This window comes from Poecilia reticulata, chromosome 10, assembly GCF_904066995.2.
Source record: "Poecilia reticulata chromosome 10, P_reticulata-male-v2, whole genome shotgun sequence".
NCBI classification, from domain to species: domain Eukaryota; kingdom Metazoa; phylum Chordata; class Actinopteri; order Cyprinodontiformes; family Poeciliidae; genus Poecilia; species Poecilia reticulata.
Window position 1 is genome coordinate 6,722,684 of NC_088839.1, and position 27,599 is coordinate 6,750,282.

The 27,599-nt window shown below is 39.6% G+C and overlaps 1 protein-coding gene across 7 annotated transcripts in view; it reads left to right on the forward strand.

The window, feature by feature from the left end:
• The window catches only part of LOC103471065 (mitogen-activated protein kinase kinase kinase kinase 4), a 71,161-nt gene that overhangs the window by 29,690 nt on the left and 13,872 nt on the right, over window positions 1-27,599 (forward strand). For 3 of the 7 annotated variants that reach the window (XM_081611571.1, XM_081611573.1, XM_081611574.1), the window contains exons 9-25: window positions 1,533-1,611; window positions 3,870-4,042; window positions 8,219-8,291; window positions 8,497-8,626; window positions 11,524-11,631; window positions 11,888-12,022; window positions 15,046-15,111; window positions 18,075-18,413; window positions 19,849-19,983; window positions 20,063-20,197; window positions 21,934-22,004; window positions 22,811-22,890; window positions 24,592-24,677; window positions 24,894-24,988; window positions 25,183-25,267; window positions 25,342-25,500; window positions 26,515-26,614. In XM_081611571.1, coding sequence (XP_081467697.1) covers window positions 1,533-1,611; window positions 3,870-4,042; window positions 8,219-8,291; window positions 8,497-8,626; window positions 11,524-11,631; window positions 11,888-12,022; window positions 15,046-15,111; window positions 18,075-18,413; window positions 19,849-19,983; window positions 20,063-20,197; window positions 21,934-22,004; window positions 22,811-22,890; window positions 24,592-24,677; window positions 24,894-24,988; window positions 25,183-25,267; window positions 25,342-25,500; window positions 26,515-26,614 — 2,049 coding nt within the window. The remainder of the gene's footprint in view (window positions 1-1,532; window positions 1,612-3,869; window positions 4,043-8,218; window positions 8,292-8,496; window positions 8,627-11,523; window positions 11,632-11,887; window positions 12,023-15,045; window positions 15,112-18,074; window positions 18,414-19,848; window positions 19,984-20,062; window positions 20,198-21,933; window positions 22,005-22,810; window positions 22,891-24,591; window positions 24,678-24,893; window positions 24,989-25,182; window positions 25,268-25,341; window positions 25,501-26,514; window positions 26,615-27,599) is intronic. The other 4 variants (XM_081611572.1, XM_081611576.1, XM_081611575.1 and 1 more) reach the window with 4 other exon arrangements.

Here is a 27,599-nt window from a genome sequence, read left to right on the forward strand (position 1 = left end):
TTTAATGAAATAAAATAGCTACTGCAGTGTACACAGAGCATTACAAGAACAAAGAACGGCTCTCAGTGAGGCTTCAGCACTATAGGACTTGGTCAAGATCCGTCCAGAAGAATCAGATCATCCATGAATGTCATATTACTATATTGCACTTTGGTCACAGTGTTGTCCCATATATGCAACACCTCAGTCAACACCTCCACACAGTAATTCAGCGCATGAGTGACAACTTTTTTTTATGGCAGATGCAACATGTGTTTCAGTCAATACAGCTAGCTTTGCTAGCATCACGTCCACGGAGCTTACCTTTCTTTAAGCTTTCCTTCCAAGTGACGTTAAAAATTGGACGAAGTCCCCACCGTCTGTGAAAGCGAAGCGCTGCTGATTTTACATGTCGCCATATCTTATGATTTATGCAGTGCTATTATATTACTGACGCTCAGAGGAAACCACTGCGCATGTCTTGGAGCTCCGCGTGCGAGTAAAGGGGGAGCCGATGGGTGACAACAGACACTAAGTCACGTTATTGCTTGGATTTTACGGCGCCACCTTAAGTCCCTGAACTTCACATTTTAACGGAAAAAAAACCACAATGCGACTTGGATGTAACGAGTAACGTGACAGTTTTGTAGAAATGTAGTGAAGTAGAAAGTACAGATACTTACTATAAAATGTAGTAGAGTAAAAGTAGAAATTACCCATTATTAAATCTACTTAAGTAAAGTACAGATACATGAAAATTGTACTTAAGTACAGTAACGAAGTACTTGTACGTCGTTACTTCCCACCACTGGATTTAATAATAAACATTTCCACATATCATCTCCGATATCCACCGGACTCAGTTGTGCGATATGTCAGCTGTTTGGGATTCCCCTCTGTTCTTACATCACCGCGCTTTTTGATTGGCTACCTGTCACATTCAGCAGGTTGTATTCTCGTTTCCAGACAGGAAAAACCCCACAGGTTCCGATAAAAACTCCAAGACAATCCAAATTGGGTATATTCAGGATTTAGCGGGAACACCAACACCAACACTCTCTCATAACCCTCCTTCCTGTCAAACTACTTTCAAATAAAGGCCAGTAGAGCCAACAAAACCTACAAAAAAAAACACACGTGGACAAGGGCTGATGATTGGAAAAATCAAACCTTTTCTGACATTCCACGCTACAAAATAAGTAAGCTGATATCGGGTCGATATCAGTCAATTCTCAAATATCAGCATTGTAACACACTCTGTGTTACGATACAATACAATACAAAAATGTTTAATTTTGCTAGTAAAGAATAATCATGACAACGTTTTGTAATCTAAACCTGAAGGCCTGAAAATGACTTTAATGTCTAGAAATGTCATCTCTGGGCTGAAGTAGGCTTTAATGTCTTTGTTGTTTTTTTCACGTGACTGTAAAGAGTGTGCAGAAATCACTGCCTCTCTTCCAAGGATTCTGTAAATCCATTTTCATCAGTTCTGACACACTTTTCTCCTTTGTCTTTGTTCTACGTCCGACTCTGTTGCTTTCCCTCTGCAGCTCTCTGCGACATGCATCCAATGAGAGCTCTGTTTCTGATTCCTCGAAACCCCGCGCCCAGACTCAAATCGAAGAAGTGGTAAGCCTGTGAACACAACTCTCATCTGTACGCACATCACAGGGAAACAGGCAGCAGGCTTGAGGCTCTCAGGTGGCTTTTGTTGTGGGTTTTGTACATCTGAGTATCAGACAACACACATTCAAGCTGTTTCTTTTCACAAAAAGCTCAGTGCTTGTAGACGTGTGACGATCACTGCAAGTTATTTGTCCTGTGTGTGAATTAAATTTACAGTGGTGTTTCTGCTGTAACTTTGAAACTAAATCGGGTTTTGATTTTTACCCTCTTTACATCAATCACTCGTCTTGCACTTCCTGCCCTTTCATGCATAATAGAAAAGCTCTTCTCATTGAACTCTGGACTGACACTAGCTGCTGTTTTTCATTCACTATTAAAACGATCAGAAAAGCCTTTTCTCCCGGCAGCTTTTAATAGCTACAGGAGGTCTTGGAGTGCAGAGCTTTGCTATGATTTTACCTGGAGGCCTCCCTGAGGCGGAAAAACGAAGCAACAACACACACATTGCTTTCCCTGCCCTGTTCAGACAATAGTCCCGTTCGACTCTCACAGCAATCTCTGATGGTAGATTTAGCCTTAAAGCCTCGCATCGACTTTACAATTTACACAATATTTTTCTGAGTGCTGAGAGGAATGATAAGCTGATTGGAGGTAAGTTGCCAGACAACTCTAGGAAATGTATAACAGCTACTAGACACGGGTATTGATGTATTCATTATTGATTTGTCTGCTTTTTACATTGATGTGTTTTTTTTTTTTTGTTGGAAACTTCTCGGTCTTTAAATTGACGAGTATTTGAGCACAACTTGATTTAAACTTTTTAGCCTAAATTAAGCAACATATGCAATTTTATGTTACTTATTTAATTGTCATTATCTCAAATGTTTTAATTTTTTGTCAAAAAGCTTTTTTGGTTTTTATTGTTACAGCAAAAAAAAAGTCAACATAATTAAACCTAGAAGAATAGCATACAGCATCCGTCCATCCGTACAACTATCAGCAGTCATGGTACATCAAACAAATTTAAAATTAATAATCAATAGAAGAGTTGACACTTTCAACTGTTTTTACTGTCTTATGTTAGTAAAATGTGCTAATATGTTAACTGGCTTTACTAAAACACCAATAATCTTTTTAATTTATTCTTAAACATTGATTAAAAATTAGATGTAACACTTTAAACAGTTTTTTTTTACTATCTCATTCTAGCAAATAGTGCTTGTAGCATGGCAAGCCTTACAAAACAGCAATCTCAGGTTTGCAGTTATTTTTAAACATTGACAAAATAACAGTTGACATGTTCAACAGTTTTTGCTATTTTAAGCTAGTAAAAGCTGCTAATAGACTAGCATTACTAAAGCAGCACTAAAAAGTATTAGAATCGTTTTTAAACATTGACATTATTTTTAAATGATAGAAAATAACAGTTGACAGTTTTTATGATTCAAAATGCTAGTCATAGTAATGCTAGCAAAAAGCGCTAATGCACTGCTAGCATTGCTAAAGTAGCAATCTGTGTGTATTGTCCACATAGCAGCTACCTGAACAAAAACTGACAAAAAAAATTCAATCCATGTCCAAATTCATTTAGGATTATATAATCATTTTTATCAGGACTGGAACAACACCGTGACAAGTCAATACACGTACACAAAGAACAGTATACAGAATCCATCCGTACAACAGCATCGAGCCATCTACATCAAGTAAATTTAAATTGGGGCACAAATTACATTTTGGATGCCTTCAGTTATTTGGATCTCGGCAGTTAATCCTTTCCTGTTTTCAGTCTTTTTGTGCAGAATCATTTTTTTATGTTTGATTCCCACAAAGAGATGGCAAAGAAAAAAAGCCAAATGGTACTGATCACAATTGTTTTGTAAAAGCAATAAAAAGTGTAAAACATTCAAAAGAATGAATACAATTTATAGGCAGTGTATGTGTGAAGAGCTGGTACCTCATGACACTTGCAGCTGAAGCTAGTTTCTACAAAGTACCGACTGAGAGAATACAAACAGATAAAACATTTTTAGAGTTTCTTCTATAATTTTTTTCCAAAGCACATTGAAGTGTGTAGTTGTTTTTACATAAAATGTGAAAAAGGTCCATGTACTGTAGAATCATGGTACATTTACTCTAATAAACGCTGCAGCAGCTGAGCTAAATTTAGATGATTATAAAAAAGAATGTTAATTTCAAGCAGTTAGTGCAACACGTTGGACAGATTCCTCTGAATCATTTCTTTGCCTCGCTTTCCGCAGGTCGAAGCGTTTCTTGTCGTTCGTCGACAGCTGCCTGGTCAAAAACCACATCCACCGACCCGCCACAGACGCTCTGCTGAAGCACGCCTTCATCAGGGACCTGGCAAACGAGAGGCAGGTCCGCATCATGCTGAAGGACCACCTGGACAGAACCAGGAAGAAGCGAGAGAAGGGTGAGGGGATCCAAAACGTTTTAGGGTCTTTTAGGTCTTTTTGTCAAGATCCTCCCAGCTGCTGACCTGACTCCTGTCTGTAGCTGCATTTCCTTAACAAATGTATGAAAATCTTATGCCGAAAAAAGTCACAATATTGCTAGTAGGTGTTTCCATTAAGTGCAACTTAAAATATCATGTGAATAAGCTAGTGCATGTGACAAGACATTACAAATCGTGGCAGTGATGGATATAAACAGTTGCATCATATATATTCATAATCCAGCCATGGTGCTAGAGCTCATCATCAATCCGCCAATCAGGGGAGACGTTGGCGTCTTATTCAGGAGTTGTAACGACAAGCCCCACCTACTTGGGAGCGACTACGTATGTGCCGTTTTGGTGAAATTGTAGTCAGTCATTTCACAAAATAGCTACGGATTCAACACATTACAATGACACACAACTTTTATGAACTGTGTGACGCTGTGAGAGCTCTGGTGGAGCGAGGTGAACATTGTTTGGGAAAAAAACAAAAACAAACCTTCATCCTTCTACTTCCTCTCATCTTCTTCGGCATTTCCGCCAGTAGTAACATTTGGCTGTTGGTCACATGACTCGCGTGATGCAAAAAAAGTGTTTCCATTGCAGTTTTGCGACATACATCAACTTATATGTGACTGAAAAGCTGCCTCATCCCATCGCAAAATGTCTGATTGAAATAATTTTTTCTATAAATTGGTTTTTCCATTCAGCACATTTATTTTTGTAATTTCAATTTGCGCAATTTTATGGTTTGTGGAAGCGCAGCTAGTGTAAGGATTTATTTCCAGATGAATCCCTCACCACTTGAGTCTCCTTTCTCTTCTTGGGTGCTCTCTAACTCTAGATGTTCATCTACAACATGGGGAAATGTTTCACTTGGCCGCAGCCGCTGCCCACATTTTTACACTATTCCTCTTGGTGAGCTTTAAAAAGTCTTCACATTCTGATACCACAATCCTCTGCTACTTTTTTTTTTTCTTTTTGAAGGAAGGAAGCAGGGATTTTGGAGAGATGGAAACAGACACAGGGCAGCACAGCTGGAATGTGAAACATAGAGGGAGGAGCGCTGTTGTGAAAATAATTTATCCCCATTCTTTCCCTAGATGAGCTCGATGCGCGACGCCAACATCAGCCTGGCGTTTTTGTCTTCTGATGGATTTTGGCACGTTGTGAAAAAAAACCCTGATCAGATCTGTCAGTTTTATCAGAGTTTATTTGCAGAGGTGAAAAAAAGGCAGGAGAAGGAAGATGAGAAAGAGAAACGCTTAGAGGAAGGAAGGAGGAAACAGAATGGCCATCTGGTTCTAATCTCTGAGCTTCCAAAAGCACACTAAATGGCTGGAGACTTTCTGCTTGCTCTGTGTGTTTTGTGTGTGTGTTTAGAGCTGTCTAAGTGTGCATGCCCTACTAAATAAAATGCCTGTCTCATTATTGTGTGTGTGAGCTGCTGGGAAAAAAAAAATCAAAATCAAAAATAAATTCTCCGGATGTGATGCATGGGAGGATTTGTCGTCTTTGAGCGTCCTCAGGGGTGCAGTTTGAACAAAGATGGGTTGTGCTTTGTGAGATGCATCACCCAACGATGAAATTTAAAGCAACAAATTGCTCCTTTCTCCTCTACTTAGCCTAAAACTTTTATAACAACACGACTGGGGTAGAGAGAGTGTTCAGGAAAGGAAATGTTGTTGACCTTATTTTTCTATCATTCTGCCTTAACCAACTCCACCTGGGTTGTGTTACCTTTAATGTGAACATCTGGAGAGTCAAGTCAGTGTTCAGCTTTTGGCTGAGCTGCTCTCACAGCAGATGTTGTCCAAATGTTGTTACTAGAGCCTCATCTCCCCCCCACCACCTCAGAACAATGATTTTATTCTGTTGGCTTCAGGAAAAACAACAAAACACTTCCTGTGTACATATGTGGCTGTAAAAGAAATATACTTTTGAGTAGGAATGTAGCTACCAGTTTTAGGTCATTCTGAATTCTCTTAAGAGTTTTACTTGAAGATGTAAGATGGGCATTAACTAGATTAGTAGCAGAGGCGATGCCACTGTATAAAGGAGTTTTATAATTATTTTTAAACATTGATAACCGAGTTGACACTTTAACTAAACCGTTTTTTACTATTATCTTTAGTAAGGAAATAGCGCTAGGAGCATGGCTAGCCTTTTTAAAACGGTAATCTCAGAGGTTTTGCAATTACTTTTAAACATTGACAATAACAGAGTTGACACTTTCAACTGTTTTTTTTCTATCTCAATCTAATGCAAAAAGTGCTAATACAGTTGTCATGAAGTGTCAGTCGGTAAAATATGACACTTTTAATGCGAAGTTGCTCTAAAAGTTGCATTGAAAATGCCAACTTTGCATGATTTTATAAATTATGATAATTTTACACAAAGTTGGCAATTTAATGGACTTTCAATGCAACCTTTAGAACAACTTTGTATTAAAAGTGTCATGACAACAGTCATAAACATTCATAAAGACTTCTTTATGTTCATGACAGATGTTCTGTCATGTTTATGACAATCTCATGTCAGTCTTATGCACACCCCTTCAAATAAAGTGTTAACAAATAAACTGAGTAAATTTGCTTTTTTTGTCTTCCTGTTTGCTGCTTTAAATCTCGCTCTGTGTCAGCTTGAACAAGTTGCAGACATTACATAGCATGTCCAGGATAATATACTTTTCTTTTAAATAGCTTCTTGAATCTGTATCTTTTCTCTGAATTTGTTTTGAGGCACATCTGCTGACTCTGTCTTCCTTTTGAAAAGGAAGTGTCAAGTGGCTTGGGTTTACTTTGTTTAGCGACTGGGGAAAAAAATTTTTTAGTTTCCGACCAACTGATCTAGCAAAAATTAGCTAGATCAGCTACACAACCAAAGCAGCTTTTGTTTGCTTTGGTTGGGAAGCAAACAAAATTGGTTTACTTTCCAATCGATTTCTGAATTGGTGTTACAGGTCCCTAACACCAACGACACAGATAGTTTTGTTTACATTGCTAGCTTTTCAATCCAACACGCTGTGCATCTATTTCTGGATAAAGTCTTGACTAACAGTGACCTCTTCTCTCATCAGTCCTTGGAATTGATCCCGTTTTTTTTTTCTGCTTATCTGCTTATTTTTCTGCTTTCTGGCTTCTGTTTATCCACCTGCTTTTTTGAGAACTGACTACAGATGCTCAGCAAGGTTATCTGGGGATTTTCCTCACCACTGATCCCAAGTGTCAGTGTTCTGATCTTTGAACCTTTTTGTTATCACTTTTTCCTCGAGACATGGACCTCCACCGTGCCGTAAACACAAAGTCCCATCACAAAATTGTTTCCGGATTGTTGGAAGAAGATGTTCTTTAACACAGTGTTTGTTGGTGGCAAAGTTCTTGGGCAGAATTGTGACAAACTCGAGTCACTTGGATTAGGACTAATTCTATTTCCAGATGTCCCAAACAATCGGAAAGGTTCTCTTTGACTCCAGATTTCCTGTCATTGATGTTTTTCTTGGACAAACTTTACTTCTTTGCTTCCCAACTTTGAGCAACGAATCTGTATCGCATTGTTTGGGAAAGTGTATCTCTTTTGTCTCTGGAAAAACATTATATAACTTTATTGATGAAAAAAATATCTTTGCATCATAAAAAAAAAAGAAATATATCTGATAGAAGATTAAATGTATAGAATATGAACTGAATTCTAATCCTGCACCGCACAGCATTCTGGGCAATGCAGACAGAGGAAAGGCTTTGGATAAGCTAGGCTGGTGGGGCCAACTATCTCACTCACTTTTTGGTTACCTAGCAACGAAATGTTGAGTAACTTGTGCAGCAGCAGTTTCACATTCATCCGCCGTTTCTCACAACTACTTAAAAATAAAAATATGAAACAATGCTGTGGAGTGAAAACTCTGGATAAAACAGGAAAGATCGTGCCTCCAGTTTGGCAGTATTTCAGATGTTCAAAACAAAAAACAAATCAATAATTATCCTCGCCTCGGGTTGGACCGATTCTTTTACAGCTCTGGCTCTTCTTGGTTAGGGATCTGTCCGTTCTGATGCTGCTGTGTGTTTGTGATAATCACAGAGCAGCTGATAATCAGCCTCTACCAACGTGAAGCTGAATTCTTCACCACTTTCTTTCTGTATTTCTCTCTGTTAGAGGATCCAGGCTATGAGTACAGCGGCAGTGAGGATGAAGAAGATGAGGTCGCAGAGGAGGAAGGCGAACCCAGGTAGTGGTCTGTTTTGGTTTCTCCACGTGGACATTCTGTCCACTATGTCCCTCTCTTGGTGTCCAACAACAGATGACCGATGGGTTGTCCTGTAGCCCCTCCCACTCTGTCTTTAACCTGATCACTACCGTGTTGTTTGTTTACTTTTTCACCATTTCTCGCGCTCTTTTTTTGTTTGTTTGTTTGTTTATTTTTCCACTCTCAGCTCCATAGTGAACGCTCCCGGGGAATGGACGTTACGACGGGAGTTTCTACGGTTACAGACAGAAGATCGTCAAGGAGGCAGAGAGGGGGGTCATGTGGGGGGAGGAGGAGGAGCTCAACAACGACAACAGGCAGGTTGATTTCGTACACCTTCATACTGAGAAACTGAATCTGTGTTTGTCCTAAACTAAATTTCTTCTTAGTGACTTTGTTTTTCACTCAGTGTAATTTACTCCTGTTGTTAGCTAAACTAATGGATGCCCCAGTTACCAGCTTTCACTGGTAACCGGGGCAACCAGAAACTCAAAACTCCTATCTTTCACCAAGCAGTGAACACACCATGCTTAACCACTACCAGCAGCACTCTTTGGTGAGGAAGGTTTTACTGAGTGAAAAAGTTAACTATTTTCAACATAATTAAGGCTAACTCTGCTGACTGCTAAAGTAAGATGCTAAAGACAGTCTAGGCCTGGGGTGAACAAAGTGTGGCCCGTGGGCCATTTGGAGCCCCTTAATTGTTTCTTTGTATCAACTGCTAGAAAGGTTGATATAGATGGAGACTTTTTTTTTTCTTTAATTAGAGCAAAATTATTACTGACAAATTGAAATGTTTAGTTCAACACAAAGTGTTTGTCTTTTAACAACCATGATTTTTGCTCTTTCATTTTTTTTGTAAATTAAACCACATTTATCAACTGACTTCTACTCAGAAACAGACTTTAGAGAAACCAAATCTGTTTTTAATTCATTTGTTCAACCTTCCTTAATACAAAAAGCATTTCTGAAGAGACAGTGACCTAAGCCATATTCTCATAGCTGAGTAGAGGGCGAATCTTTTTCTTTGCAAAAGAATTTGCAAACTGGATGTCTTTCTTTTAAAAACTCTTCAAGTTTTGGATCTACAATTTTTTAAACGTCTCTTTATTACAGAAATAAAGTTAAACTATAACTATGTTTAATTAGAGTTATTGTAGACTTAGTTTATTATTGAGGAGTGAAAAAAAGGTGTGTTTTGTTTTGACCACGTTGCAAACAATCTGGACACTACTGGTTTAAGCTATCAACTCCATAATAATCGTCTTGTTTTATAGCAATTCTTCTCCCTCGCACACGGTGTGAAGTCACCTCTGCTCCTAAAAAAATAACTATTAATATCTGCTTCCAATATCAGTAAAGCTGTAAAAACTATTTTGAATATGCTTCAATTCTTTTTCATACTGCAGTTCTTAAGAAAACTTCCCATTTTGGCTGAAATTGGTGTTGATGGGCTGAACCTCTAGAAAAACCTGTATCTGGAAACAGACCACACATTTCTAAATGACGCATCAAAAAATATAATGTCTCCAACCAATTTGTGAAATATTGTCCCGATTCCCACTCATTAGTTTCACCACTTTAATTTAATTTGTTTTTTTATAGTAAAAATATCCCATCTATTTTAAAATAAAGAAAAAATGAACATATAATCCTCTTTTTTCCCCCCTTAAAATCATTACTAACTAAACCCCTCTCCTGTGTGGTAGCAGCAGCAGCAGCAGACACAGCGTTCGCCTACCAGAGCTAAAAAGCTCAAAAACGTCATGATATTGTTATCATGATGCTGAAGCAGATAAAACATTTTCTGGGTGTAACATCTGAACACAAAGATAAGACGCCACGCCACTGGAAGCTCGCACATGCTCAGTCCTCATCTCTCTAGTCTCAGCAGAGTTAACCACATTACTGTAACATGGGTCAGCAATTAACACCAATCAGTAACCAGCAGTGTGTGTGCGTGTGTGCGTGCGTGCGTGCGTGCGTGTGTGTTTGGATCTCTGTGGGTATTCATGAATCTGAAACTGTTACAATTTTGCCTGTATTGAGCCAGAGCGATCTGATGAAAGATTATTCAATGAGTGGAGTGAAGCCTCAGTTGTTTTTGTTTTTTAATTTCTTACTGCAAGAACAAAGTTGGGGATGGCAGTGGTAGCAGAAATCCATCAGATCCAGATGTCTGAGCAGGTTTTTCTTTTTCTTTCTTGTTGCTTTATGTGTGTTGTTGTTTTTAAGTTGGGTTCTGTGAACTAGTTCTGAAAGTGAGTTTCTCGCCCACAGTAAGCAGACGGATTTGCATTAAGAGGCAGGTGGGATTAGTGACAGGAAGCCACGCAAAGTGCTGCTAAGAATAGAACAATACGATTTCTAGCAATTGAATTAATCAAAACCTAAAACAAATAAATCAATCAATCAACATAGTGATTTAAATAAGTGCTAATTTGTGGTCGACTTTAGTGTTTTACTTCAACATCAGGTATTTTATTCCATCTATAAGAAACCTGAGAAATGACTCATTTACACTGTGTGGAGTTAAAAAACACAAGATGACAAGCGGCTATAAAGTAATGGATCTTTAGGTAAAATTAGATGACAAAATGTGTGGGTCTTGTTTGTTGTGTTTATACATCAAACAAGAAAAAAAATAACATTGGAAATTACCAAAGTTACTAATAGAGAAAATGAAATAATACTGCAAAATTAAAATGCTAAGATTATCCTAAGTGGAAGTGAAAATGTGATCGAGTGGCTTTTATTAGTCAGAGGAAACAGCAAAAAGGTCAAACTTAAAAGTGGAGATGCATGTATTCAAGTGTGCTGAGTTGGTGCAGATGTTGTCCAATACATTTGTAATTTGTAACATTTATGTCTGTAAGTGAAATCAGCTTTGCTTTTCTGTATCGGATTGGTATCAGCCGATACTACACCTCAGATATCGGTATTGGAAGTGAAAAAAAAAAAGGTCAGTGCATCTTCAAATGTTATTGAGTAGCTATGATTAGTTAAACAAAAAATCTAAATTTAAAAGTGAGAGTGCGAAAAAGTTCAGGGGTTGTGAATCCTTTTGTAAACATTACATGGTTTAAAATCACAGAGCAAGTTAATATTCTTAATAGTTACGCATTAGAAACATCCCTGATGAAACGGGAAGTAAAATCGGACTTGCTGTTTTTAAGAATAACTTTCTGAACTCCTGAATTTGGCCTGTGAGCAGCAGCAGCACCGGCAGCAGCTGGCAGAGCAGGAGCGGATCAAGCAGATTCTGGCCGACCGACAGAGGCGGATCCAGCAGCAGCAGGAGCAGCGGCAGAAGCTGGAGAATGTGAGTCACAGTTTCTATCTGCATTCAACATGGCTCCAACCTCTGAACCCTATCTGTCGCCTTCCATCATTATCATCGTCACCAAGCAGCTCACGTCAGCTGCTCTGCTGCGGCCAAAGTGTTTTTGCAACCTGATTGTTTTAATTTTTAAAAAGAAAAAAAAGAAAAGAAAAAAGACTACAGCTCGAGTCCTGATGTTGAAACGCTAAAAGAACAAAATGGTATCTGAAACATTCAATGCCTCTGCACTCCACAGCAGCAGAAGCAGCAGCTGACGGAGTGTGCCTTTCAGTGGGCGGAGCTTCAGGAGGTTTTTATGGGGGAGGAGTCTGATCTCCATGACAACAGAATCCTACTGGAGGAGAAAAACAGGAAGTGTGACAGGAGACAGGTAAAGATTATCACCAATACCCCATTAGAATTTGTTTCAATATCAAGACCGATACAGATATTAATATCCAATCACTGCATGTCTACCTGAGGACACCAATTACTTAAAAAAAAATTTATTTATATCATTGAGCTGCACACTCTAATTGGGTGTTATCATATTTTAAAATTTACTGATATTTATTGTTGCTATTGTGAAACAAAAAGTGGCAAAAATGGTAAAAAAAATAAAAATGTGTATATATATATATATATATGTATAGGTATTCTGTTTTTTATAAAACATTATTAATTGGAATTTATTTGTACAACTATAAATCAATATTCATATTGTACTGAGAAATCTTTCACAATATATGATAAACGATACTAAACTGAACATAATCAGATGCCCGACTCCAGAAGAAGATATGACATTTAAAACACGGAGTCGTGAAAATAACTGGGTCGTCCTCCTCACATCCCCCGATCTACCCATCAGCCTTCTCAACATCTCAGCAGAGGAGAAATACAGACAGGAAGTTGGGTTGAAGGAGAAGAATGAGGAAGCCGCTCTGTGTCATATGTCACCAGCACAGAGGAAGTGGCATATATATGTGAACATGACAGACATGTAGCAAGATGCATGACTTGAACTTCGACTTAGAACACTGAAATTCATTTTTAAAAAAACACACACATTAGGAACAGAACACAGAATGAGTTTAGGTTATTTTTCTTTTGTTTCTAATTAAAAAGTTTATCTTCTCATTTTCTACAAAATATCTGACATTCTCTCAAAATGTAAGTCAACCCGTAGAAATAATTCCAACTTTCTTTTGAAAATGTGTTGGAAAAAACAAAAACCAAACAACTTGGCGTGACAGCCGAAACCAATCTTCCTATTCTGCCAATAATTTCAACACTGCTCTTGTCCAATGATGCAGACCGACCGCTGGGTTTCAGGAGGTCTACATTCAGGGTCTTTTCAGACCTGGTAGTCCGGTAGACTCAGTTTGATTGGGGACCAAAATTGCAACATTTGTTGCATTTGCAGCTGCTGTGGTTCTCTTTCACTATGCATTGTGTCAAACAAGCCAATCCCTTTGAAAAACCTGTTCCCCTCCTCGCCTGTGGTGGCGCTACACCAAGAACTACTGAAGGAAACGACACAAAAACTTCTGAAGACACGAGCACAGCTTTCTTCTTCACAAAATGTAAACAGAAATTTAGTTGGATTCTCCTGGTTGTGCTAGACTCGCACGTTTTATCAGATTGTTTTTCCCAGAATGCCCTGCACTGTAGTCCACTTCCTGCTTTTTTCACATATACATTCAAACTGCACCAGCGTTCATTTCAACCAGACCGAGACCCAGGTTTTTAGGCAGACCAGAGGTCACTTTTCTTTTCTGATTTAGGACTAACACCTAAAAAACTGGATTTTCCAGACAAACGAACTAGAGTTCAGTTAAAGCAGAGCTGGTGTGAATTCACCCTAATAGACCCTCCTGAAATATCTATCATCCCATTATGCTCTGTATGTTTAGTTTCATCGTAGATGCGGCAGTAAGCAGTCACCGACTTCAGCATGGTGCTTCATTAAGTTTTAATGCATCAGTATTTGATTACGTGACACGCTCAGTGAGTGTGTGATGTGATGTTTTGTCAGATAAAGATGTGAAATGGTGCAGTGACCATCTTGCACATCAATTCCTACAGCAACCAGAAGTGTGTCAGCAGGGAGGGGAAGCTTGATTAAGCAAGTGTTAACAGGAAAAAGGGAAACGACAACGTTGAAACAGACGTCTCCGATGTAGTCCACAGATCCTCCTTGTCCTTATTGGCTTGTTATCAGGACAGGAAGTGTGACTTCCTTTATATAGACATACAACCTGCAGCTGGACGTATTGTAAACTTTGTCTGAATGCTAGTTATTAGGTCATATTTTTAATCAAGTCTGTTTCCTCCCACTGCGCTGTTCTACCTGGGCATTCTGACCGTCTCTCTTAGATGAGGAGAAATGTGTCCAGTTAAAGTCCAGTTGTTTTACTCATCCTCTAATTTTTGGCTTGTCCTGAAAGCAGGCCAGCGTTGAGTTTTCAGCCCTCAACTCGATTGAAAACTAGTAATATTAAAAACTTTTATCTGAACTAGAAACCTATCAGTTCAAGTGAACTTTTCCCGATCTGCCAAAGCTAAAGAGGCCAAATGTCCGACCAGAATTAGAGCAGAAGCTCATTTAGTAAACCTGCTTCTATATATTTGAGTCTGTACATTTAGTTTGGCCATGTCTGGATTGAAGAAAATCCACAGAAAATCCTGTCTGTCCAGTTCTGGTTTTCAGTTTTATTATTGTTCCAACATGGGGGGAAAAGACGGTTATCCTGATGATGATTATACAAAGCTTTCTAATTCAACCAGCATGTGTCTGTTAGTGACGTAATTTCTTCTTTCACGCTTCTTTGCTGTAAAGGTCCTGTGATTCCTACCTCATCCCCGATAGTTTACACTTTCCCACCGCAGCTGTGTGATCAGGGCTAAGCCGCCGCCACGGCTTAAGCTCTGACAAATGTGACCCCTCAGGTTCAAGCAAACACAATTTAAAAGCAGCGGTGCAATCACTGCAAACATTTAAATCTGGTAATTACCCGTCGTAAATGTTACAAAAAACATGCCCACTTTAGGGTGTTTAGATTTTATTTTTTTTATTTTTTTTTCTGCTTCAGGAGAAATTTTCAAAAATGAGGTCACAATAAAATATTTAGAGTTGAGAGCGCAGGCTAAAAAGCTCCACGCTGAATATTTTAGTTCCCACCTCAGAATCCTACCAATTACTATAACCGCTGTTTACAGCGTTCAGGTCTGATCAACGGAAAATCCACGACGGTGGGAGTGTAGATTTCAAACTAAGTTTAAAAAAAATCTGTAAAATTCTAATGCAATTCTAATTCTAATGGACATACTGATGGATTTTTATTTAATTTAATTATTTTTTTAACGCATGGCTGCCTGTTTAAAAGTGCGTGTCCGTGTGTGTTTGAACAGGATCATGCTGGCAGACAGCGGAGTGACAATGTGTCAGTAAGGCCTCTAGACTCCACAGCAGAGCAGGTAATAAAGCTTTTCTTGTGCTTTTCCAATTACATGGTGCTAATTCCTCTGATTCAGCTACAAAGGAGTTGAATACTTTTTTTTTCTCCTTTTATTTATTTATTTTTTCACTTTTTCCTACCTAATGGACCACTAGTTTGGGGGGGGGGGTTCATCTAGTTTTACCTCATTCTGTGGTTTTAAAGACGATAATTGCCATTTCCATTCAGGACTGCATGGAGCCCCGAGTTGAGTTTCTCTTTACGTTTTCACTTTTTTTATGCATCAAAAGCTTTTAATCGGGTCGGATATGAGACGACGACTTCTTCTCTTTTGTGTAATCGCTGAAGGCTGATTTCCGAGAGAAAAGCCTTGAATGTTTTGGTCCCCGACTCGGACAGATGGGAGATAAAAACGAAGCGTGCGGGTGAAGCTAAGCAGAAACATGAAAGGGAAACCCAGTAAAATTGTGCGCTTGTAATTGAAAGTGTTATAAATAGACTGGAGGGGGGGGGGGGATTTATCCTGTCGAAGATCTCCACGAAGCAGACGCTCAACAACTTTTGATATGTTTTGGTTTTTTTTGTTGTGCAGACTGAGTGGGACAGCGGTCATGGGGGGGAGAAGTGTTCTACCACCACTTTAAACCGGTGTTTATCACAGCATGCCATCACTTTTGTTTTAAACCCTCGCTCTTCATATCCGTCCTGTCTCCGCTGAGCCCAGCGTGCCGCCTCCCCTCCCCTCCTCTCGCTTGCCTTTTTTTTTTTTTCCGTCCATCCCTGCCTGAGCCGGACACAGTGGGAAACCTTTCTTACTTGTAGCGTGTCTCTTTTAACTCCACTCCCAGAATCGTACCTTCTGATCTCAGCGGGAGAGGCTTTAGACGCACAGATTTATCAGAAAAAAAAAACTCGCCTGGATTCACCGTCGCTTTTTGATACGCAAACACTTTTTATCTACTAACCGTTTTTAATTCCTCTGTGACTCCCTGCAACCCTACACATGTACATATGGATCTCAACTGGGTCGTACGGTACTGCTAAGAGTTCAGATTTATGTGGTGTCAAAAATGAACCATGATAAATTAAACTTAAAGGGGCAGTATTATGTTTTCCTGGCACATGGTGCCATTTTATAGCACAATATGGTAACTAAAGTAACTTAAGTGAAATATGGCTTAAAAGAAATTTGACATTGGAATTCAACACCTTGAAATTGGGCCTCTGTCTCTTTAAGAAACTCATGCTTTTTCTGAAACTCCACAATCGCTCCTTTATTAACCCTTTAGCAATGTTTTTCTCAGCATTGCTCCTATCATCATCATTATATGATGATGAACTGATATGCAGTTCCACCGGGTATTTGCTAATTGTTGCTGACTAGTCTGAAGGAGCTCATGCTGTAATTATCCCACCATCATGTTTTACTAATCATATTGTGTTATTTTTATTATAAAAAGGACTGTTTTTATAATAACGGTCCTTTTTTTAAAGGTTTTGGAAAATTTTGGTCCAAACATTTACATTATGCTTATAATTATCCTACAAGACATTTCCATAATAATTTGTAATGCTACCCTAATTCTTTAGTCCATCACTATGGAGAACAAAGGAGGTCAGTGAGGTTATAGTCAACCTCTAGATCTGTTGACAAGTTAATACGAGCAGGAAAAATATTAGAAAACGCTTAACCAAATCCAAAAAGATGCTCTGACTCGGTATTCGTTTAATGGTGTTTTCGCTCTCGCAACTTTTTTTGGCTCCCTCTCCACCCCGCCCCCTCGCATTCTTATGTTTTCTACTTGTAATAATAAACAGCGCACTTGAGCGCACTCGGTGTCGAACAATGCTGAACAGCAACGGGGAAAGCATGCTGGGTATTTAAAACCTGCGTGCCAGTCATACAGAAGAAAACTGCATTAGGTCTCAGGCGTTTTCCTCTCCAACGCAGGGTTGATCCAAATCTTCCCCTCGGCGGTCTGACGTGTGAAAGCCTTGCTCATGTCCCAGTTTGACTCTCTGATGGCCTGCAGTGACCTTTCTCTTGGTGGAGTTTACTTTGAAGAACCCTCACTGTGGTCTTGGTGTTCGTCCTCCAGAGAAGTGAAAATGCGCATCGACACCATGTGGTACCTTTTTGCCAGATGATCTGATTTTGGACGTCTACCATTTTGTAGCGCGATTGCGTTTGTAGCGCAGAAAGTTGTTTCTGCTAAATTAGAAGACAGAGGACTTCTTTAGCTCGGGGCTGTGCTGTTTCTGCTCTACATGTTTGTCTAGGTGTGTGTTTGTTTTGTTTTTATTTCTGTTGGTCACATCCTCCCCAGCTTAATGATCCAGTGCTTGCTAATGAGCTTTCTGTCATGTCACTGCTTTGTTTTCTTCCTGGTTTTCAAAAGCTGGCAGCGACGTGCAGTACAGATAAAACGCATCATCATCTCTTGCATTTTTCTCTCATCAACTCAAAAGCCTATTTTTTTATTACAGAAAATGTCAGATGGTCCCATTTAGGACCATGTTGCACTTTGCAACATTTACCAACCCATTTAATAAATTGTAATGTTATTGAAAAGTCAATTTATTTCAGGAACTATAGATACGTAGCATGTCATTGTTACGTCATGCAAGCGCACTATAGAAGACGAAAAGACGATTCTTGTACTTGCCATCCGTAGCCGAGTTGTCACGGACCTCAGTAGGACAATTGCGTTAACAAAATGAAACTACTTGTCAGATTTCTATTTATAAAATAAGAAAACTAAAATCAAAACAAAAAGCCCCATTAAAAAACGGAGAGGTTTGTGGTTGTGATATTAAAATGTGAACAAGTTCAACAGGTGTGACAACTTTTGGCATGTTTTTATGTTTTAAAACCTAACAACCATGTAGCATGTTAAAATTGTTCACTTAGATATTACTTTGCTGCAGTCGTTTTCAGTCTTTGTCAGTCTGTGTGTGCTGCTTTCCGTGTCTGCCACTTAGAGAGCCGTGGCTCCCAACCCGCCGCTTCAGCACAAGTCCCAGCATTCACAGCTTCAGCCGCAGCCTAAGCCCCAGCCTCAGCCTCTGGCTAAGCATCAGCAGCCCTCGGCGGGCCGGAGGTCCCACCGCACGCTGCCCAAAGACCAAACCCAGCTCCTGTCACTGCAGCACGACCACAGGCAGAAGGAGAAGGAGAGACAGCGGCAGAGGGAAGTGCCAGTGGCCCCAGTCCAGAAGTTATCAGTTTTTAGTGGCCACAAAGCTGCTGCCGCCGCTGCTACTGCTGCTGCTGCTGCTGCAGGCTCACCTGGCCGCCCTGCAAACACCCAGCGCACCGCGGTAAACTCAGAACGCTTTATCATGTCTGAAACACACTTACGTTTCCTCTCTAGGTTCAGAGGAACTCCGATTTCTTTCTGTATTCTACCTTACTCACCAGTAACTCCCCTCTGCTGCTGATGAATAATAAATTCTGCAGAAAAACAGAAGGAATAGAGAGAATTTGAATTCAAAAAGGAAGTGGTTGCTGCAGCGTCTGCGTGTGAGCCAATGGAAACAGTCAGGGCTCTGCTGTGAAGCTGATGATTTCATCTGGTCAGGATATTTTTCATGCCAGCGAACGCAGACACACACTGACTGTTTGTCTGGTGTTTCAACACGTGGGTTTTTTTTAACCTCCATTCTTATCGCCTCCGCAAAACCAGACAGGAACTGTTTACTGCTGAAAAAAACAACAACAAAAAAAAACACTTTTCAATTTTCAGAAGCATTTATCTCCAGACACCTGTTACAGGAATCAACGTTTTGCTCCCAGTGTAATGTCTTGCAGGATTTGTTTACTTTATCTGCAAAGTAACATGGATTGGAAAAAAAAAACATTAACTTCTGACTCCTATCCACATGGTGATGTAAAATACAAAATTATAAGCTAGAAATATATAGGTCTTAAAACAACACCAATAGGCTGAGTTATAAATAATCCTAACGCCCTTCATTACAGTGTCTTGCAGAAGTTTCCACCCCCTTTTTATGGTTTCACACTGCAGTGCCAGACCTCATGTATTTTATGTGACACTGTTGTGAAATGGAAAGAGAAGTCAATTACAGTTAAAATTTTTATTTCACAAATTCAAATCTGAGATGTACAAGATGCATTATTCTCAGAGCCCTTTACTCTAATACCCCTGAATAAAATTAAATTCATTTGAAAAATGTAAGTTTTACCTCAGATCCATTAATTGCAGGTTGTTGTTTTTTTTGTTTTTTTTCTCGTGGTAGGATCTGTATAGTTTTTTTTCTGTCTGGCAAAAGTTTGAGTCGCCACCAGACATCTTCTTTGCATTCTGTGACTGAAGGCAGGTCTTTAATTTTGCCTTGACACGATTATTTAATCTCATGTTTATGAGGTTTTTTTTCGCGTGACTTGATTTTATTTTTCTGTTTTTTTTCTCGAGGGACTTTCTGTCAAGTTGTCAGGTTTGAGTCACACTCAGACATCTTAATTGCCTTCTGTGACTTGATACGATTGAGGCTGCCATTAAATCACTGTTAAGATACCTCAGCCAGCTAGCTAGTTTTTTGCATCTATCGTGATTAAGTGCAACTCTATTTGTACATTTCTATGGAGATGCAGGTCTTAAACTCCATTTATAGTAGTTTTAAAAAGTCTAAAATTTGAGTTGGTGGAACCTGCAGAGAGCCACATTGTGACTGACTCAGTGCACGCACAATGGGAAAGAGAGAAGTCTTAAAGGGATTGTTAATCCGGTTTCAGATGGAGCTCCAGGAATCCCAGTTGGCCAGGGTGCTGCTGGCTGCCGGGCTTCCCAGTCAGATGCACTCCAGGCTGGGCTCTGGAAGCAACTCCAGTCCTTGTACCCCCGCCATGCAGAGAGCTCACTTCAGCCAGGTACGCACACCCTCACACAAGAATTTCTTGGCTTTCAGTGATCATTTATTTGGACTAAACTTTATAAATAATCCCCTAGAATGCCAATCTCATGTCCAGCCGCGAGGCCCCTCACAGCAGCTCGATGTCAGACATGGCCATCTCCCCGCTGTCCCCTTTCTCCCCCGTATCCCCGACCGATGACGTCTTCTGGGACTCCGAGGCACCGCCTAAAGTGAGTATCATCTGCCATCGGCTCTCCAGCAGCGCAGTCGGGGTTTCCTCGCCAGCAGGTCCGGCGGCCGGCTCCAATGAGCCATAAAACCCAACAGATGTAGGATTTGTTTTGTTCCGCCGGCCGCCACAAGAACAGGAAGTCGTCGTGTTTTGGCACGCCAGTCACAGGACGTCACTTGCATCACACGTGCACCGGCGAATGCGTTGTGCGTCTTGTGTTCCAGTCATACAGCGATGAGGAAGTGGCGCCCACAGGACGGGTTCGGTGTAATTTAGCCGCGAACACTCGCACTGTACAAAAAACCAAATCATTCACTCTTCTCCCCCCAGTATGTGGTCTACAAATACGGCTGCATGTAAAGTCACCAACCAAACTCTATAAGGAGATGATAAATAAACTAATAACTGCAACAGGGAGCGCTCGGTCTGTTTGCTGTTGTGTTGCTGAACTAACAGTAGCGCATATGGAGCCGATGGAGCGTTTAATAAGTCAATGCTCTTTCTTACACCGTGGAGGTTGTGCAAAACCAGCAGCAGGTTATGAAAACACTTTCTTCAGGGGGATCAGCTGCATAAAGAATCCTAAAAGTCTAAAGTGAAACAATTTAGCAGCTGAACAGTCTTCTGCTCCTGCCTAAAGACATTCTCACAAAATCCCCCACTAAGGCGTTTTGTAATCTTCAACAAAGAAAAGAAGTGTCGCTCTAACCTGCATGTGTAGTTGGAGAGAAAGCAGAAAATACCCTGTTTGCTTTGTGTGCGTGTGTATGTGTGTGTGTGTGTAGGGTGCGGGCAACTTGTAAGATGTATACTTGTATAGGTATTCCCGCAGCTCTTTTTCTTCACTGTCGGGCGTGTCTTCCTCTTTGTTAGCGTGTCATGTGACCCAGGACGCAGGCGGTCAGAAGGTCGCCTGCTGGTGGCCCAGATAGATGTTTTTATTGAAATCAGAAGCTGAAAGTAGGTTGTTTTAAATAATACATGATATAATTTGATGTATTTTACATATCAGACCAACACAAAGTCGTTCATAATTTCAAACTGGGAGGTATTTCAATCATTTTTTTTTTTTTTTTTTTTTTTTACTAAAATAGATCTGAAAAGTGTGGTGTGCCTTCGTTTTCAAATCTTAAAGTCAATATTTTGTAGAACCAAAAATTCAAAATCTCCGTTTAGAATTTTTTTGGGGTTTCTTTGGTTTAGGATCAAAAAGACTCTATAGAAATTCTGAATTGAACTTCTGCTAAAGGAAGGAAACCACCCAGAATAATACTGCCAAGAATATGTTTTGTGGTAAGGCTGGTTGAGTTCACAGTCATGTGGAGTGCTGATGTGTTTTTTTCCACATAATTTTGATCTAACTTTACCACACGATCTTATTCTATGTTATTTTTTTAAATAAAAAAACTGCCGCAGGTTGCAAACCCCCTGGTTTAGGATTTACATGTGCTGCAGAAATTTGTTTTTACTTTTTTTTTTTTTCATTAAACCTTAATTTAACCAGATAAAAAAAAAACATCTTTGAAATCAAGACCTCTTTCACAAGGATGACCTGTCCAAGAAAGGGGGTAGCACACGCCGTGGTGGACAAAGCAAATAGACAATGATGGTAAAAAAATGAACAATGGACAATAAAATGCAGTCGTAATGATGCTAATTCCACAAACCGTAGGAGACTTTCTCGACATGATATTTCTCTAACCAGTTTGGGGACTTTGCTTTTCTATCTTCCAGGTCCCAGAACGCACAACTTCAAAATTTTACTGCAGAGAGCTGGTGATGGGACACAAGAGGACGGCTTCAAGGTGAAGCTCCACTTCATGATTTCCTGAAACAAGATCTCTGAATAGATATAAAGATATTTAAATTTGGTAGCACCTGTATCTTCCTGTTGCTAGATTTATTGCTGTGAAAGAAAGAGCAGGAGTTTTTAAAGAGATAGAGGCCCAATTTCAAGGTGTTAAATTACAAAGTCAAGCTTCTTTTAAGTCATATTTGATATTTATAGCATTTTTATGATACCTAAAGATAACATAGTTACTTGGTTTTGCTATAAAATTACACTATGTGGCTGGAAAACACATAATACTGCCCCTTTAAATGAGTGTTTTGTTCTGGGACCAGTCAGGTGTATGGCATGTGTGTGTGTGAGAGAGAGAGAGAGATCTTTCAATATAGGATTTAAAAAATATATATTTTAGTTTTTCTTGTCTCTGCCCTAGCACATTAAATGCTATATAACCTAACTGCTATTAGTTCCAGATATAATCTGCATGCTATATATTTTAATTACAGTGAGCATTTAACTCCCTTTTCTTTCATTTACTTTGGACTGTATTTATTATGAGGCCATATATCACATTCCAGCTCAAATCTTTGCACCCCCTCCACCTCCCGTTGAGAGCAGCTGGCCATGAGCAGATCAGATCAGTTTAGCTGGGATGATTGCCGTGAATTAGATGAAAATAACAGTGAGGAAATGGGGCCTCTGCACTGACAGCGTGAAGGATTTGTTTTAGATTGTGACACAGATGTTGATCGTAACTTTTCTTCTCCCCCCCCCCCTCCCTCCGTTTCTCTCTCCCTGGTGCGTGTCTCTGTCGCCATCTAGTGGCAGTCCGGTGTCGGTGGCAGACCGGAGCGGAAGGTCTGCGTCTCAAGGAGGCTGTTTGTCGAGCAGCAACCACCCAGGTGCGTGCTGTCCAGATATGCTGCTCTGTGGGGTCTTCAAATGAGAAATTTTAATTTGTGGTTCTTTTTATAAAGGTAAATTAAAATAGAATTATGTCTATTGGACTAAACTGACTCAGTATTTGTACTTGAGTAACTACTGATTCTTATGCAGTCTTAAGCAGCATGGATTTCGTAATTTTGAGTTTCCAGACTGTATTCCTTGTTTTATAATCTACTAAAAGACAAAAATATATATATTTCTGTAAAAAAAAAAATGCTTTATTTGTTATACACATCAAAACCCAGGTTTCTAGTCCAACACATTAATTTCTTAATTTGTTTTTGACAGTTTAAATACCTACAGAACAAAAAAGTGAAATTTTACAACATTTTTTGTTCTCTCCAATCTCTCAAATCAAAGTCTGAATCCGTGGTTTTGGTCTAGACATCAAAGCATCAGCACTTACAATTTTTGACATTTTTAACACATACACACTATTTTCTTCAGCTCTTTTTTGTAATATTTAATACATACACGTTTCTGTCCTCGCTGTGTGACGTTAAACCAGACCAAACTTCTCTTGTTTCAGCTCAGTTAGAGTTACCAGTTCATGTGAACTTCTGGTTTCGACAAAATAACGGCTTATCATCGTACTCGATATCTGACTCTTTTTGAGCTTTTAGCACATTCCCCAAGCATAATATCAGACTTTTGTCCGACAGCTGTGGTTGACATCTGTGTACAGCTTAGAAATGAAGCGCTGTGATTGGCTGAGTGTCATAGCATCACAACCCTATAAAGAGAAATGTTTGCTGTTGTTGTTACAAAGCCCACAGAAGCCAGATCTCTGTGGAATCTGTAACCAGTCATAGCAAAGCAAAGAAATAAAGCAAATATCTTGTTTGTGTAGGATAATCTGCTCCACATTTAATACACTGCAAAAACACAAAATCTTACCATGTATTTTGGTTTAGTTTCTAGTCCAAATATCTTAATACACTTGAATTAAGGTAAAACTAAATTATAAGTGTCTTTTCAGCAAGATATCAGTTTGTTTTAAGTCAATAATTACTTAATATTGATGAAAAAGTACTTTCTTTGTTCTATATTTTCTATTTGAACAATAAAGTTTTTCTGCGGGACAGGGGGAAACAGAGCGAACGTGAGGAAAGGAAACTTAGATGCTGTGTAAACGGCCTTCACATATTTCAAAATATGATCATAAATATAAACATCTAACTTCTGTTAGATGTTACTTACTTGGCTAACTTACAGCCAAGTAAGTTAGCGCTTTGGAATTTATCCGGAAAAATTAATTGAGGGGAAGCTAAGTGCGCAAAGCATTTTCAAAGTTAGCAAAAACGCTACTGCGCTACACGAAAAAATGAGGTGTGTTCTCAGCTCATTAGCGGAAGTGTGCCACACTGTTCACTTTATCTAAAACTGCTCCTTGGTACTGAAAACGCCCATCTTTGAGGCATCTTCAATCAGTGACAGCTTCCACACTGAGGAGTTTTGCTGTTAGATCCACCTGGTAGTAGCATGGAGGTTTACATGGAGTGGTTTACAAATAAACCCAAAAAACAGATTTTTCAGTTTCCATCATTCTGGTCACTAGTCAAGCTGAACAATCCACCAGATCCGATCAACATCGGGTTCTTAGTTGGACTACTGTGAATCTGGAGTTTTGAAAGCTAAAGTCAGTCTGTACGTTTCAGGCCTGTTCAAGCTTGAAAGTCCTCTGCTGCAGCACCGCCTGCAGCAGCACAGGCAGACTGACGACACATCCAGTGGACATGCACAAGTAAATAACCCCTTTTTTTCTTACATCTTGCTATTATTTAGGTTTGATGTGTTTTTTAACGCTAGAGAACAAAAAAAATGTTGCAGTTTTATTATCATGCAGCCCAAATGTAAACAGATTCTGTTTGTTGTTTTAGTCGTGTTTTTAGCTTCATCTGTGTCTAATCGTCTAGTTTTTTCTTTGCCATTCTGACTCAAATGTTTTCATTCCACAAAGGGAGTAAAAGCTGTTCTGGGGCGGCGTAACAAGGCCACCGAGTACTCCTCGTCCAGCGACGAGTTTGGCAGCAGCGACGATGAGGAAAGAACCAGGTGAACGGCTGCAGGATTTAATATTTCTGAGAAGGTTTAACCCCGAGAAGTACCATCTATGGCTTTTTTTTAATACCTGAAAATAATTTGCCTTTCCTGAAAGTTTGATGATTTAATTGTTGATCATGTTTCGACTGATTCGTTTAACCACATCCTTTCACGCGGTTCTGAAATGCCCACCTCTGTCCTTCAAGGTCCGGCCTGTCCAACGGAAAAGGGAAGTACTTCAGAGGAATCCCCGACGGCATCGTGCTGCAACCCCACCACAATCTTAACCAGGCACCTACAAACACAACGATGAACTCCCTTTTCTAGGATTATCCAGCCTCCTGACGTTCTTCTCGGTTCCACAGATGTCCCGGTTGGGTTCGGACGACACCTACCTGCTGCCGGACCTCCTGCAGAAAACCTCCAGTCCGGTGCACAACGCTCTGAGCCAGCACCGCACACGAGAACTGAACTACTCGCTTTCACCCACGGCTCCCGGATCCCCGACTCTGCAGGATCTGCATGTGAGCTCAGTCAAACGAAACCAAAAGGTGGCCCTGAAGCGCAAACCACATCAACTAACCACTGCAAATTGAAAAAACACATGTTCAAAAACACATTAAGCACAGCTACAAGTTAAGAAGATACTAAAGAGGTAGGTCTCAGTGGGAAATCTAAGACATCACTGATTAATGACGGAGCTTTTGGTTTTAGAACCCAAAGTTATTCTTTCTTTAGCACTTTTGTTGAAAATTTGTTACCAATGATACAAATGCAACTAACATATCCAAGAATAATTTGAGTTGGGACAAACTACGGAGCTCAGCTTCGTTCTTTTTCACAGTTTGGACAGTACATACTGTGACTTTTTGCTCATCTAAACAGGGAAAGCAAATGCCAGAAAAACTGAATTTGTTCTCTCCCACTTTCCCACTAAGACCTGCCTCTTCCATTTTGCTAATGTTGTGTTTTCTTAATTTGTAGTTGTGCTTAGTTAATGCTGTTGTGCTCTTCAATTTGTAGTTGAACTTAGTGAATTGTTGAAGTGGATTGCACTTCAGGGCCACCGTATTTCCCTGACAAATTTTTATTCTATATCTTTGCCATTCATTTAAATGGATAAATAACACCAGTGGAAATTGGGCGGTAGATGATACTGTTGTCTGATTCTGATAGATGTGAGAAGTACTAACTGTTTGGGGGTTTCTTTGGTATTTGAATTACACAATATGTGGCATCACTTCCATTTATCCACCAGAGGGCGGTAGTGGTGTAGTAATACCAATTCAGTAATAACAAAAGTTGTCAAAATTTTTCTGTAGCGTTATCGTTGTTGAATCATTGTAACTGTATTCATCTTAACCTCAAATTATCTTACTTCCTTTTGGAAAAAAAATTAAATGATATCAACAGAATAGGAAGCAGAAAATAATAGAATTTGCTTCTCGTCTTTAAAGTTATGGGTAGTTTGTATCTAACCTTCCGTTACTAAACAGTCCAAGAGATTCACAATATGAATGTGTTGCTGTTCTGACCAGGCTGTTAGCAGTCCGTCTGGAAAAAGCACCTGCTCTTCTTCCTCTTTGTCCTTCATCGACCCAAGACTGATCCCCATATCATCCCCTCCACAGAGTCCAAGTAAGTGTTTATACGTACCGGTGAAACCAGACGTTTACGTACACTAAATAGAAAGACACACACAGTTTAGAAGTTAAATCAAACCAAACGTCTATTATTTGAGGTCAGGTAGAATGACCTCAATTATTTCTGTTTGCTAAATAAAACAATAATATATTGAAAGAGAACATATGATTTCTTTATTGATGTCTTCACAATCAGATGTTTCCAGACATTTCCTCAGTGTTTGCTAGCGTTGCCTTTGACCGGTAGCACTTGGGTCAGACATCTTGGGTTTCCTTCCACAAGTTGCTCACAATAGTTTGCTGGAGTTCTGGCCCATTCCTGCTGTATCCTTTGAGTTACTGTCCATTTGCAAGTCCCATTCAGTGGTGGGCGCACTTAAGCTAATGTGCTATCAGCCTTCGTTCTAGCTAACTTTGAAAACATTTAGTGCGCTAAGTTTCCCCTTAGTTAGCTTTTCCAGCTAAATTATAAAGCTTTATTCAAACTTTCAGTTGAATAAAGTTTGACAGATGTCATATGTTCAGAATTGTTCAAATAATTAATCATTTATATTTCTGCTCTTATTTTAAAGTGGGTTAAGACGGTTTGTCTTAACTTGATTTCAACAGGAAACTGACAGGGACAAAATAAAAGTAGAGAACAAGATACAAACATCAGTACAACATGTAGGGGCATTATATGTAAATTAAAATGTCAAAATGTAATTGGTGCTTGAGGTTTGTAGCCTCTCAAGGGCATGTCAAATTTGAATTGAAGTTGGCGCTTTATCATTAGCTTCTGCTAAACACTGTGTTATCTTTAGTGCTTTACCGTTGGTGAAGCTAAGGTTTATGATTAGTGCTTTAGGGTTAGCGCAGCTAACTTTTCAGTTAGCGGTGCTCACTGCTGAACTTTAACTTCCTGGCTGAAATCCTGAGATGTTGCGTCAATATTTCCTCATAATGTTCTTTCCTCATGATGCCATCTCTTTTATGAAGTG